Here is a 12,257-nt window from a genome sequence, read left to right on the forward strand (position 1 = left end):
TCCTTTCTTTATAGTTCCTCTGCATTTTTTTTGTAATATAGAGTACTCGTTCATATAGAAACTAGCCGTCTCCTTTGCAGTAGCTGTATAGTGATTCATACGTTGAGAATCTATCTGGAAAATCAATTCTGTGTCTTCATTGCCATCACCCATTTTGTTTTCCTTTATTGGGCTGATGGCACACAACTGCATTTTATAGAAAAAGAAAGCTTGTGTAAACTTAACTCCTGTTGACTCCATACGACTCTGCAGCAACAAACTGAAATTTTTTCCTAGGAAGTGTTTTGTTTTCTACTTAAAGTCCTGCCTTGGTTGAATCCTTTAAAAATAACAATATATTTTAAAGATTTTGGCCTCATTTTTTTCATGCTTTTTAAGATTTTGATATAGGAAATAGCATTGTAAAGATGCTAAAACTTAATATAGTGTTCCAGCTTGCAAATAAAAACTTTTTATTTAAAATTTGTTATTTAACTTAAAAGTAGCAGAATAATTCACGTTGAAGTCATTTCTATGTGATAGCTCTGATAATATTCCAAGTTTGGGGAGTCTAATAGCCAGAGTCTGACAGATCAGTTTAAAACCCAACTTACTTTCGTATTTAACTTATTCTGGATTGGGAAATGATGTTACCTTAAATCTAGGATGAAAAAATTTTTCACTTTAAAAAAAAATCATTTCTGATCCCTTAAATGTGTCCCAAGATGCCAGAAAATAAGTAATGCTTTGCTTGTAATTTTTAATTCCAAGTGATTTAGGGATTTTAGTGAAAGAGTTTTGACATCTTTGGAGGGATGTTGGCACAAACTCACAGCCATAAGATCCCATTACGGAGGCTCAGAATAGCAACAGGACTCCAGAAGTGGTTCGTTTGGTCACTTTGGTTATTAAAGAAACCAGCACCTTCATCTTGAAGGCTGTGATTTGTCTGTGGGTGCTTCTGTGAAATAGAAAGGCACTTTGTTTTTCAAGTCATGTTCAGTTGAAAATGTCATGTGTTCATGCGTCTCGACTTTTGTGTGATGTTGTCATCCTCTTTAGCCTGGCCTGGACTAAGCGTGCTCAGAGTATTGTCAGAAATGACACTTGTCCCTTAATTTTACTACATTGTTTTCTTTGGAAAATTTCTTAGAATTGCTATCCTTGGTGGATTTTTTTCAGGTACTTAGGAAATTTCGAGCACATGAAACCAACCTGCTTATTGCAACAAGTATTGTGGAGGAGGGTGTTGACATACCGAAATGCAACTTGGTGGTTCGTTTTGATCTGCCCACAGAGTATCGATCCTATGTTCAATCTAAGGGAAGAGCAAGGGCACCGATCTCTAATTATGTAATGTTAGCAGATACAGACAAAATAAGAAGTTTTGAAGAGGACCTGAAAACATACAAAGCTATTGAAAAGGTAAGATTCATGTGTTACCTTTAAGTTGTTTTTATGTGTTTAGAAATAGTTTTTTCTTCAGAGAATAGTCTCAACAGAGCTGTGCAGTGTGTACACTATTAGAAAGTTGAGGGTAATTACACAGAGCCAGCAGTATTTTACAGTAAAATAGCAGTGAAAATGGTCATATGGATTATTGGGGAAGAAGACCTGGAAAGTGTACTGTTTATGTGGACAGTGTAGTAACAGTTGATTGTTTGAGATGCACAGTGATTTGAGAGTGATGACATAGCCCCTATACTCATGAAAGACTGGGGATCACTTGTGTGTGTGTGTGTGTGTGTGTGTGTGTGTGTGTGTGTGTGTAGGTAGGTACGTAGGTAAGTACAGTACCTTTTAAGCCTTGTTACCTGTATGGGGAACTTCTCCACACGATTGGAGCTGGAAAGGATTAATTAGGAGAAATTTTCAGCAGCAGGCAACTGTGGAGTATTGAAGTGTATTTAGGAGAGATGTTTCATGTCAAGAGAGCTTTTTCTGTAGGTACAGAAGCAGACAACTAATGGCAGAAAAAGCATTTGTTCTCATAAATTCTGTTTTTAAAATGTTCAGATCTTGAGAAACAAATGTTCCAAGTCAGTTGATACCGGTGAGACTGACATTGAGCCTGTTGTGGATGATGATGATGTTTTCCCACCATATGTGTTGAGGCCCGATGATGGTGGTCCACGAGTCACAATCAACACGGCCATTGGACACATCAATAGGTATGGCATCAAATCATTTGCATGGAAAGCCTGTGAGAATTGCTAGATTTAAGTCTAAACCTATAAGTATTGTGTCATTTACTTTTTGCAAACAGTCACCAGTCTTTCTACTTAGGGCCTGTGATACTTTGATGAGAGAAGGAAAAGAAGTTGCTTTTTTTTGTTCATTGTTCTTTTTTGTCAGAAGGCAAAAGCAGTGTTGCATAGTAATAAATGTTTAGTTCTCATTGGCAAGGCTGACATAATGAAGGCATCTGTATTTTAATTAGATTGAAATTAATTTTGCAACACTCTTTTATAAATCTTGAAACTTGTTTTGTGTCATGAATGTTGGTGGATATTGAATTTTCCATTAGCAGTAATGGAAGATTATGATAAATTAACCTTTTTTTTTTTTTTTTTTGAGTATGTTTTGTTTTACTTTGTCCTAAGTTGGTGATAACATTTCCAAGAACTAAGAAAAGCAGATACCTAGCTGGATTATGTAGCAGGATAAATTTTGTGCAGAGGCAAAATAAAGGAGCAGAAAACATAAGATTTTCTTTTTAACTTTTTATTTTGAAACAATTTTAGACTTTAAAATATTGCAAGAGTACTACAGAGAACTTACATATACCCTTCACCCAGAGAGACCCATTCAAGTTTCATGAGAATGTTCTTGGAGTGAAAGGGTCCAGTCCAGGATTGTGGGTTGTACCCATTTTCCTCATCTCTCTGGTCTCCTTCAACCTGGAACCATTCTTCAGTCTTTCCTTGACTTTAATGACCTTGAAACTTTGGAAGATGACAGGCCAGTCATATCTCAATTTGGGTTTATTTGATATTTTCTCACGATTAGACCCAGGTTATGTGTTTTCGGCCAGCATATCATGGAAGTGATGCTGCGTTCCTTTCATTCTCTCTAACGGGGTCACTCAGTGTTTATTTGTCCTCTTACTGTGGTGGTGACTTTGATCACTTACGTAAGGTCTGCCCGCTTTCTCTACTGTAAAGTTGCCTTTTTCCCCTTTATAATTAGTGGCTATTTCATGGGGAGCTGTTTTGAGATTATATGAAATTTATTCCTCTTCCCAGTTTCACCCATCAGTGTCAGTACTCAATTGATATTTCTTGCCTGAATTGATTATTTCTGTGATGTCTGCAAAATGGTGGTTTTCCGATTGCATTATTCTTTCTGTATTTATTGTCATTTTACTGTGAGGAAGAGCTTTCTCTTCTCTCCGTTTATTTGTTCCTTTTATTTTTTTATCCAATGTGAATTAATGGGCTCCTGTTTTATTCAGTCATTTATAGTCTTCTACTATCATTTATTTTGTTGTTAAAATTGTGTAAAATTTGGCTGGTGGGGGCCCCTTCATTCTAGCTTCTATGTCTTTTTAGCATGTCACCATTATTCTTTGAACATTTCTGTATTTTATGGCACACTAAGATGTTCTAGACTCATAATTTCCCTGCCCCAGCCTAGATATTGGCTATTTCTCCGAAAGGTCCTGGTTCCTTTTAGTGGAGAATGAGTCGTGTTTAGAAACCAAGATCTGCGCACTCGGTGTGTTCACTGCCTCGGGAGTATTACTGCTACCAGGCTGTTTAGTAGATGGAGCTAGAAAATGTTTATACCTATTCACATACACGTTTATATAAACATTTGTATAAATACACGTTTGTAGTTATTTCTGTACCTGACTACCTGTCTGCTGTTAACTCCGTTTTTTAGTATGACACCAGAGGGTTTATTCTAGCTTCCCTTTTTTCCATCTTTGTTCCTGGCTTTTTTAATAGTGAGGAATCGAATTCCCACTGTCCTCAAAATAATTACTTGACTGTTCAGTCTCCCTATATGTAGCAGTCTGCAGGGCTGCCGCCATGTTTAGGTGCCCTCATTGCACAGGTCCGGACCTTGCAGGGTTGCTGCCCATTCTGCTGCCCTCCTTGCATGCGTCCTGGCCCCCACTGGGTTGGCTTCCTGTCCCAGCACCCTCCTGACTTGGGCCCCAGCTCCCTCGAGGCTGGCTTCTTGCCCTGCTTGCAGTGCTCTCCTTGTGCTGCCACTGGGTGGTCGTCTTGTTCTGCTGCCCTCCTTTGTGTGAACACTGGGCCCGCTTCTGATGCCTTCCTTGCATAGACCCCAGTAGTTGGGGGCAAATGTAAGATCATTAAGGAACAAACACTGGCAGTTTATTCCCTTAACGGATTCTGAACAATACTTTCTGCACAGTCCAGACATAGCACTAGACGTATATGGCTATTTATATTCAAATTTCAATTTTAGTGAAAATTAAATAAAGTAAAAAACTTAGTTCTTTAGCTGCCCTTGCCACATTGCACGTGCTCAGTGGCCTCCCTGTCAGACAGCACAGATACAGAAAGAACATCATTGCAGAACGTTCCATTATGTATATAAATGTACTGTTCCATCTTATTGAAAGTTTGAAGCAGTGAAGCTCAGACTCCACATATAAATACCAATCCAGTAGAGGGGAAGAGGGGCATAAAAAACCCAAACTTTAGAATGTGAATATCAGTAAAAATTTTTTCCTCTGTTTCTCAGTTGTAGACTCAGCATCAGAATTTCTTTTTCTTCACAGATACTGTGCTAGATTACCAAGTGATCCGTTTACTCACCTGGCTCCTAAATGTAGAACCCGAGAGTTGCCTGATGGTACATTTTATTCAACTCTTTATCTGCCAATTAACTCACCTCTTCGAGCCTCCATTGTTGTAAGTTTAGAAAAAGAAATGATTGTGCCTTAAAATATGTCATTAATGGATTTGTTTTCAGCTTCTCTAAGGCTATTCAAGTTACAGGTAAATTTGGCTTTAAATCTACTTTAAAAAGTAAATTTGTAAATCTCTTTTGTAACAAGTCAACTATATGTTCAAATCTTCAATAGACTATATAATTTGTAGACTCCCAGAATTAGATTAGATGACCTCTGAAGTTTCCTTTAAGATCTTACTACTATAAACATTTCTGGCAGAATCATTGAGCTGTGGCTTAGATACTTATAGTGACACAGAATTCATTAAATGCAGCTGGGTTGCTCTAGTTATTTTGTTGTTGACTTGAAAATCAGCCTTTGTGTAACTGCTATCCTTAGTCTCAATACTGATATATTAAATTCTTACTAAAATTTAAATTCATCAAACTTGTAAAATCTTAGTTATAACTATGTAGGTTTTACTGGGCAGGCTTTTTTTAAAAAAATTAATTAATTTATTTATTTTTGGCTGCGTTGGGTCTTCGTCGCTGCGCACAGACTTTCTCTAGTTGCTGCGAGTGGGGGCTTCTCTTGTTGCAGAGCACGGGCTCTAGGCGCATGGGCTTCAGTAGTTGTGGCATGCGGGCTCGGAAGTTGTGGCTCGCAGGCTGTAGAGCACAGGCTCAGTAGTTGTGGTGCACGGGCTTAGTTGCTCCGCAGCATGCGGGATCTTCCCGGCCCAGGGCTCGAACCCGTGTCCCTTGCATTGGCAGGCGGATTCTTAACTGCTGCGCCACGTGGGAAGCCCTGGGCAGGATTTTTAAAGATGGCTCTTCAAATTATGGAGATTAGGATTTTTTAAAACTTGCTGACGTTTTTCAGAATGAAACTTTGTTCTGGTAAATTTCAACTTTAAAGATTTCGGGGTAGAGGTTTCATATATGTTTTACGCACTAATGATAATACAGCTTCTTGCATATATAATGGGCACCTTTTTTGTTACTTTCAGGGTCCCCCAATGAGCTGCATACGATTGGCTGAAAGAGTCGTAGCTCTCATTTGCTGTGAAAAACTGCACAAAATTGGTAAGAGTGTTGGAAAGGCACATGTAAATAAAAATAAAGTTAAAAACACTGTAAAACAAAAGCACATCAAGGGCTTTATAGGTGCCTAAGGATTTTGCGGGCTGTGAACTTGTTGCTCTTGGTGTGCTTTGGTGAAGGTAGATGTAGGTGTGATGTAACTGAAGATCCTGTGTAAGATGGAGGAGCTCTGTTTTCCACAGCTTAACAGCTACAATTTATTTGCTCCCATTTCCTGACCTCTTTTCAGTATAGAAATACATAAAAAGGTCTTCTAGTAACTGTTGAATCATGAACATTTGTGTTTTGTGTTTTAATGTATCGGTCTCAAATTAGTCTCTGTTAGTGTACAAATTAAAACTTTTTTTTAATGGGAAGACTCGTTTTCCAGTGGCATTTGTAAAGGGATGACGTGTGCTATTTTTCTGTTCATGTTTTTATTTTTTAATCTTAGAACAGAATTTATAATCCTGATCGTACTGAATATACAAATGTCAAAATAGACTTTGCTTTAAGTATCACATCTGATAACTTTCGTATTTTTAAAAGCACAGATGCTTTAGTTTTCATGACTTTTCCAGTTGCTTCCTAACATAGTGCTGTTCTGGATTATTCACTGATGAGTTAGAGAGGCAAAATCAGGATTGTTTGTTAATTCTCTTTAAATTTCTTAGGCGAACTGGATGACCATTTGATGCCAGTTGGGAAAGAGACTGTTAAATACGAAGAAGAGCTTGATTTACATGATGAGGAAGAGACCAGTGTTCCAGGAAGACCAGGCTCCACAAAACGAAGACAGTGCTACCCAAAAGCAGTTAGTATTGGTTAGAACTGAGCAAAAATCTACCCTTTCTGACTTTATTTCTTGCTGTATCAAGTCCAGATTCCTTTGCTTGGCTTCCCATACCCTTGTAATTTTGCTCCCTCTGGATCTCAGCTCATTTCCCTCCCTCGTTCACAGCTTCTCTCAGATCAGCCCCTTTGCTGCCATGTGTACACTGTGTACTCTTTCTCATTTCAGACATTGCTTTTGTTTTTCTTCTCAAAACGATTCCTGGACTCATCTATCAGATTCTATCCAGAGTGCATTAATTTCATTTAAAGAGACGTTCTTTGTTTCATTCACCTTAGTGTCAGTGTTCTTGCTTTACCTTATGTTTGGAGCTAAAACATAGAGGGTGTGTATGATAAAACAGGCAAGTGCCCATCCAGATGAGGGGCACACCAGCAGGTGCAAGCACAGTTAGGATGTGGCTTGACTGGAGTTAAAATTAGTTTTTTCAATGTATTGTGTCTAGCTGGATCTGTGGCGTAGTTCTAGCTGTAACCATACTGGGCTGAAGTACTTATTTAAAAAACATTTGTCAATATTTTTACCTTATAAAAACCCCAAACAGAAGCAAAAATTTTCTGTGTACTTTAATCTTGGCCTAAATGTATGATTTTTTTGTTTTATTTTTGCAGTTTTATTGAGTTTTTACTTTTTTAAAAAAGTTTGCGCCCAGCTAAGCATTTTCAAGATTCAAAATGATGTCAGTTTTTCAAAACTCATGAATTAAGTTATCCGATTTTCTGAAATGCTTATTTTCTCATATCCCATTTTCCTGCTCTAACATTTATCCTATATTACTGGACTAGTTTCATATGACATCATATGTTATCACCAATAAGTGTTTTGAGAAGCATAGTACTGCTTTGCATCCTGTTTAATTAATAGGTGCATTCTGTATTATCTGATATCCTATTAACTATAACTATCCCATAGCCAGCATTTCTGTACCTTTTAACTGTGGACATAATTATTTATGTTATTGAGCCTCAGAAACTGCAAGACTATTGGGTGAGGTTGTATGATTATTGAAAGTTTAGAAACAATCTTAGTTTAAGTCATGGTTTACTCCTTCAGTGATATGGCCATTAAAAAATGATGCTGATTTGTATTGACCCTGAAAGGTGTTCTCATTGTAGGAATTGGACATAAAAATCAGGTTATGATACAGTCTTTGTTTTGTGATTCCATTTGTAATGAAAAATATGTATGTGTATATATTTATATACATTTATTCTGGAATGTATACATTTATTCCAGAAAAAGTCTGGAAGATGATACAGTATATCACAGTGTTAATAAAGGTTATCTTTGAGTTTCAGGATTACATGGGATTTTAAAAATTTGGCTACCTTTATTTTCTGGTATTCTACAAGTGAGTAAAGACTAAGAAACCCAAGAAAGAAAAGAGTTTTTTCTCTAGTCAAAAGAAATAGATCAAATGCACAGTATTGTGTTGAAAGACCCTGCAGTGTTTGATGGTTTTATATGCTTTTGCAGACCCAGAAGTGCCGACTCTCCAGTGAGGTTAAGAAATTAGGTCTCCTGCCTTGGATATTTTCTCAGTTTTCTCTCATCAGCTTTTAGTAAAGCCAGGAATAAATTTGTTACCTTGACAACATCTGGAAAAGAGGTTAATACACTTGAACTTGATGCTTAATTTTTCTTTCCAATCCCAGATTCCAGAATGTTTGAGGGATAGCTACCCCAAGCCCGATCAGCCTTGTTACTTGTATGTGATAGGAATGGTTCTAACGACACCTTTACCTGATGAACTCAACTTTAGAAGGCGGAAGCTTTATCCCCCTGAGGATACCACAAGATGCTTTGGAATACTGACAGCCAAACCCATACCTCAGGTAGACGTTTCATAATAACTGTTTATGTTGAACTGTCTTGTTCTTTTTTTAAAAAGAAAAAGCTACTTTAACTATCTTCTGTTACCTCAGAATGTTTAATATTTTAAAATTAAGGTGCCTCTTCTGTTCCCCTGATACAAAACACCATTCCTTTTCTGAAGTTAAATGTTTGTAATGGACTGAAACATCTGCTAACCTTGGGGCTGCGTTCTTTTTCTTTTTGTTAAGATTCCGCACTTTCCTGTGTACACACGCTCTGGAGAGGTTACCATATCTATTGAGTTGAAGAAGTCCGGTTTCACGTTATCTCTACAAATGCTTGAGTTGATTACAAGACTTCACCAATATATATTCTCACATATTCTTCGGCTTGAAAAACCTGCACTAGAATTTAAACCCACAGACGCTGACTCAGCATACTGTGTTCTACCTCTTAACGTTGGTAAGAAGGACCCAGACTCTAAAATGTTTCTGTAAACTAGCTCAAAAGTGAAACTATTGCTTAACAATGAGCTCATTGTATATACTACAGAAATATCTTTGGTAACTCTGCATTAGACACATGTAATGAATGTATAGCTTGAGTAAAGATCTTACCTGTATTATTGTCTTTTAACAAGCTAAAGGGTCTTTTTCTTTCCCAAGTTAATGACTCCAGCACTTTGGACATTGACTTTAAATTCATGGAAGATATTGAGAAATCTGAAGCTCGCATAGGCATTCCCAGTACAAAGTATTCAAAAGAAACTCCCTTTGTTTTTAAATTAGAAGATTACCAAGATGCAGTTATCATTCCAAGGTAAGATTTTAAGTGGAAGGCTAAGTGGTGGTGATACTTCGTTTCAGAAGATTCCCTTGTTCATATGGGGAATGTAAGTGACCTGTGACTTTGGCATTGACGTTACTAACAGAAAATATAGGTATCTCTTCATGGTGGACCTGTTCTCTCCAGTTGACTTACTTAAAAAACAAAACCCAAAACACTGTTGATGAAGGGATTTTCCTTTGTGAAGGTCAGAGCATCTGGATGATGTTGATAGGCTTTCTTCTTAAAACCTCCATCCTTTTAATCCCCAAAGTCTTAAAGAATTTGGGTGTAAGTAATAGTTTATTAGAATTGTTAAAAGGCATAGTGTTATTAAGTTCAGTGAAAACAGTAAATTACTATGCTTTGTTTCTTATTTTGTAAAAATTTAGGGGATGGAGTTTTTAAGCAATAAAATTAAACATTGCACTTTTTAAAGAATTAAAGTCCTGGCTGCAATTCAGTCTTTGGTTTTTGTTTTTGTTTTTGTTTTCTTTTTTCTTTGTGTACTTCAAAGCCATATTTTAAATGTTAGCTAACACCAACCTATCAATATCATAAATGGCACAGTAATACATTTTATGTGGCAAGTGTCTTTCATGTTTAGCGTTAGTAATATACAAAGTATTTACTTGGTTGTTTAGATATTGAAAGTTTTCTATACTATTTATACTGATGAAATTAAGAGATATTTAAAGGTGCCATTTAGCTTTCATGTGTTACCAAAGTATAGATATTTAGAACAAGGACAGTAGTAAAATAGGGGAAAAGGGGGAGTCAGTTTTTACTTGATCTAAATATAGTTCTTCTTGTCTTAAATCCACTTGAAATGTATTATTTAGAATTGAAGTTTCATTAATGTTATTTATTTTTAACCTTTTTGAACTCTTTAAAATCAAATAATTTGCATTTCTGTATTAAAAGCAGTTGTGTTTTGAGAATAGTTGATTTAAATCAGAAAGTCACTGATTGTTTTTCCTTTTTAGATATCGCAATTTTGATCAGCCTCATCGATTTTATGTAGCTGATGTGTACACTGATCTTACCCCCCTGAGTAAATTTCCTTCCCCTGAATATGAAACTTTTGCAGAATATTATAAAACAAAGTATAACCTTGACCTGACCAATCTCAACCAGCCGCTGCTGGATGTGGACCACACATCTTCAAGGTAAAGGAGCTCTAGAAGTGACATTTTGATTTTACTTGTGGCATTATTTCCAGAGGTCAGTAGGCAGATGTGGAGGTTCACAGTCCACACAGCCCACCTGTATGTGGGCTCTGAACTCAGGAGGTCCTTTGCACACAGAGTTGCCTAGAGTGTGGCACAGCGGTATGCAGTTTAAATGAGCTCTTCAGGTGACTTGTACGCACACAGAAGTTTTAGAGCCACTTTGTGGGTGTACTTGTTTTTGTCTGTTTGATAAAATTATTTTGAAATTTTTATAGACTGAATCTTTTGACACCTCGCCATTTGAATCAGAAGGGGAAAGCTCTTCCTCTAAGCAGTGCTGAAAAGAGGAAAGCCAAATGGGAAAGTCTGCAGAATAAACAGGTAGTGAGTTAATTGTTACTAGCATAACTTAATGTTTTGAAAGATAAGTTTGAATTTTATTTTATCAAGTGCATTGAGTGATTTGTGAGGTTTTTGGAAGTTGCCCAACCCTTAGGTTTTGTTTGGCTTTAATTAATATGATGTATTGACTTCCATTCGAATGTCTTTTTGGTAAGTGTCAGAGGTTTGGCTTTCATACTTGATCCACTGATAGCAATTATATCATGAAATCATCCATGTAAATCCTAGGATAAATCCCATTTTCCTTAAAGGATTATTTTAAAAAATATTTTTAAGATTTTTTGCTAGTGTTTATGATTTTTGTCTTTCTTCATTAGTGAAATTGGTCCCAAGTTTTATTTTTTCTTCTCCTGTGTGCTTGCTTTCTATTTGTCTATCCACAATTTATATTTATCCCATTTTTGCTTACTCAAAGATACTGGTTCCAGAACTCTGTGCTATACATCCAATTCCAGCATCACTGTGGAGAAAAGCGGTTTGTCTCCCCAGCATACTTTATCGCCTTCACTGCCTTTTGACCGCAGAGGAGCTAAGAGCGCAGACAGCCGGCGACGCTGGTGTGGGAGTGAGGTCACTGCCCGCGGATTTTAGGTACGCCTGTGCTGTGGGCCACGAAGAGCTCGGCTCGTGAGGTCCTGCTGGCAGAGGAGCGGAATTGAGTTCACATTTTAATTGTATGTAGAATAATTTTTAAAAAGATTAGAAAGAAAACATGGATGCCTATCTGATACGTGAAATAAATGCATCGTTTGACTCATAAGTGAAAATCTATACATTGGGTCTATGAGTCTAAAGTTCTTGGGAAGTTACAGCCAGAGAGGAGAGCCTGAGGTCAAAAACAGTCATTCCCCCTTCAGAGATGGCAGTTAAAGTGAAAATGAAAACCATTGTTTGCCACTGCTGACATTTTAAGACGCTTCCTTTTTTACAAAATCAAATGTACATGAAAGAGCAATTGCCTCTGTGTGGCCTTTGTCTTCGTTATTTTCTTCTCACCTGTCAAGTCTCTGCATTCTAAAGAAATTAGCCAGTTGGCAAGACCAAGATGGTTCAGGAAATGGGGAACTTTATAATAGCAATGATCACGCCTACATTTATTGAGTACTTACTACAGCGTCAGACACTGGCTTAAATGCTGTAGCTCATGTCAGATGATTTCATTGTTAGGATCCTGTGGCGTAAGAGGTGTTAGTTCCTCTGCCAGGTGTGGCAGCTGAGGTACAGAGACGTGAAGTAAGTTGTCCCAGGTTACCCAGCTA

The 12,257-nt window shown here is 37.2% G+C and overlaps 1 protein-coding gene across 4 annotated transcripts in view; it reads left to right on the forward strand.

Annotated features, from left to right (window-relative positions):
* The window catches only part of DICER1 (dicer 1, ribonuclease III), a 69,438-nt gene that overhangs the window by 38,978 nt on the left and 18,203 nt on the right, over positions 1 to 12,257 (forward strand). For 3 of the 4 annotated variants that reach the window (XM_060095688.1, XM_060095687.1, XM_060095686.1), the window contains 11 exons: positions 1,162 to 1,404; positions 1,996 to 2,150; positions 4,736 to 4,868; positions 5,859 to 5,934; positions 6,606 to 6,745; positions 8,440 to 8,619; positions 8,848 to 9,061; positions 9,265 to 9,418; positions 10,411 to 10,593; positions 10,872 to 10,977; positions 11,414 to 11,589. In XM_060095688.1, the coding sequence (XP_059951671.1) occupies positions 1,162 to 1,404; positions 1,996 to 2,150; positions 4,736 to 4,868; positions 5,859 to 5,934; positions 6,606 to 6,745; positions 8,440 to 8,619; positions 8,848 to 9,061; positions 9,265 to 9,418; positions 10,411 to 10,593; positions 10,872 to 10,977; positions 11,414 to 11,589 (1,760 nt within the window). Of the gene's footprint in view, positions 1 to 1,161; positions 1,405 to 1,995; positions 2,151 to 4,735; positions 4,869 to 5,858; positions 5,935 to 6,605; positions 6,746 to 8,439; positions 8,620 to 8,847; positions 9,062 to 9,264; positions 9,419 to 10,410; positions 10,598 to 10,871; positions 10,978 to 11,413; positions 11,590 to 12,257 lie in introns of those variants that run through there. The other variant, XM_060095689.1, reaches the window with a different exon arrangement.

This window comes from Mesoplodon densirostris, chromosome 4 (genome assembly GCF_025265405.1).
Source record: "Mesoplodon densirostris isolate mMesDen1 chromosome 4, mMesDen1 primary haplotype, whole genome shotgun sequence".
NCBI lineage: Eukaryota > Metazoa > Chordata > Mammalia > Artiodactyla > Ziphiidae > Mesoplodon > Mesoplodon densirostris.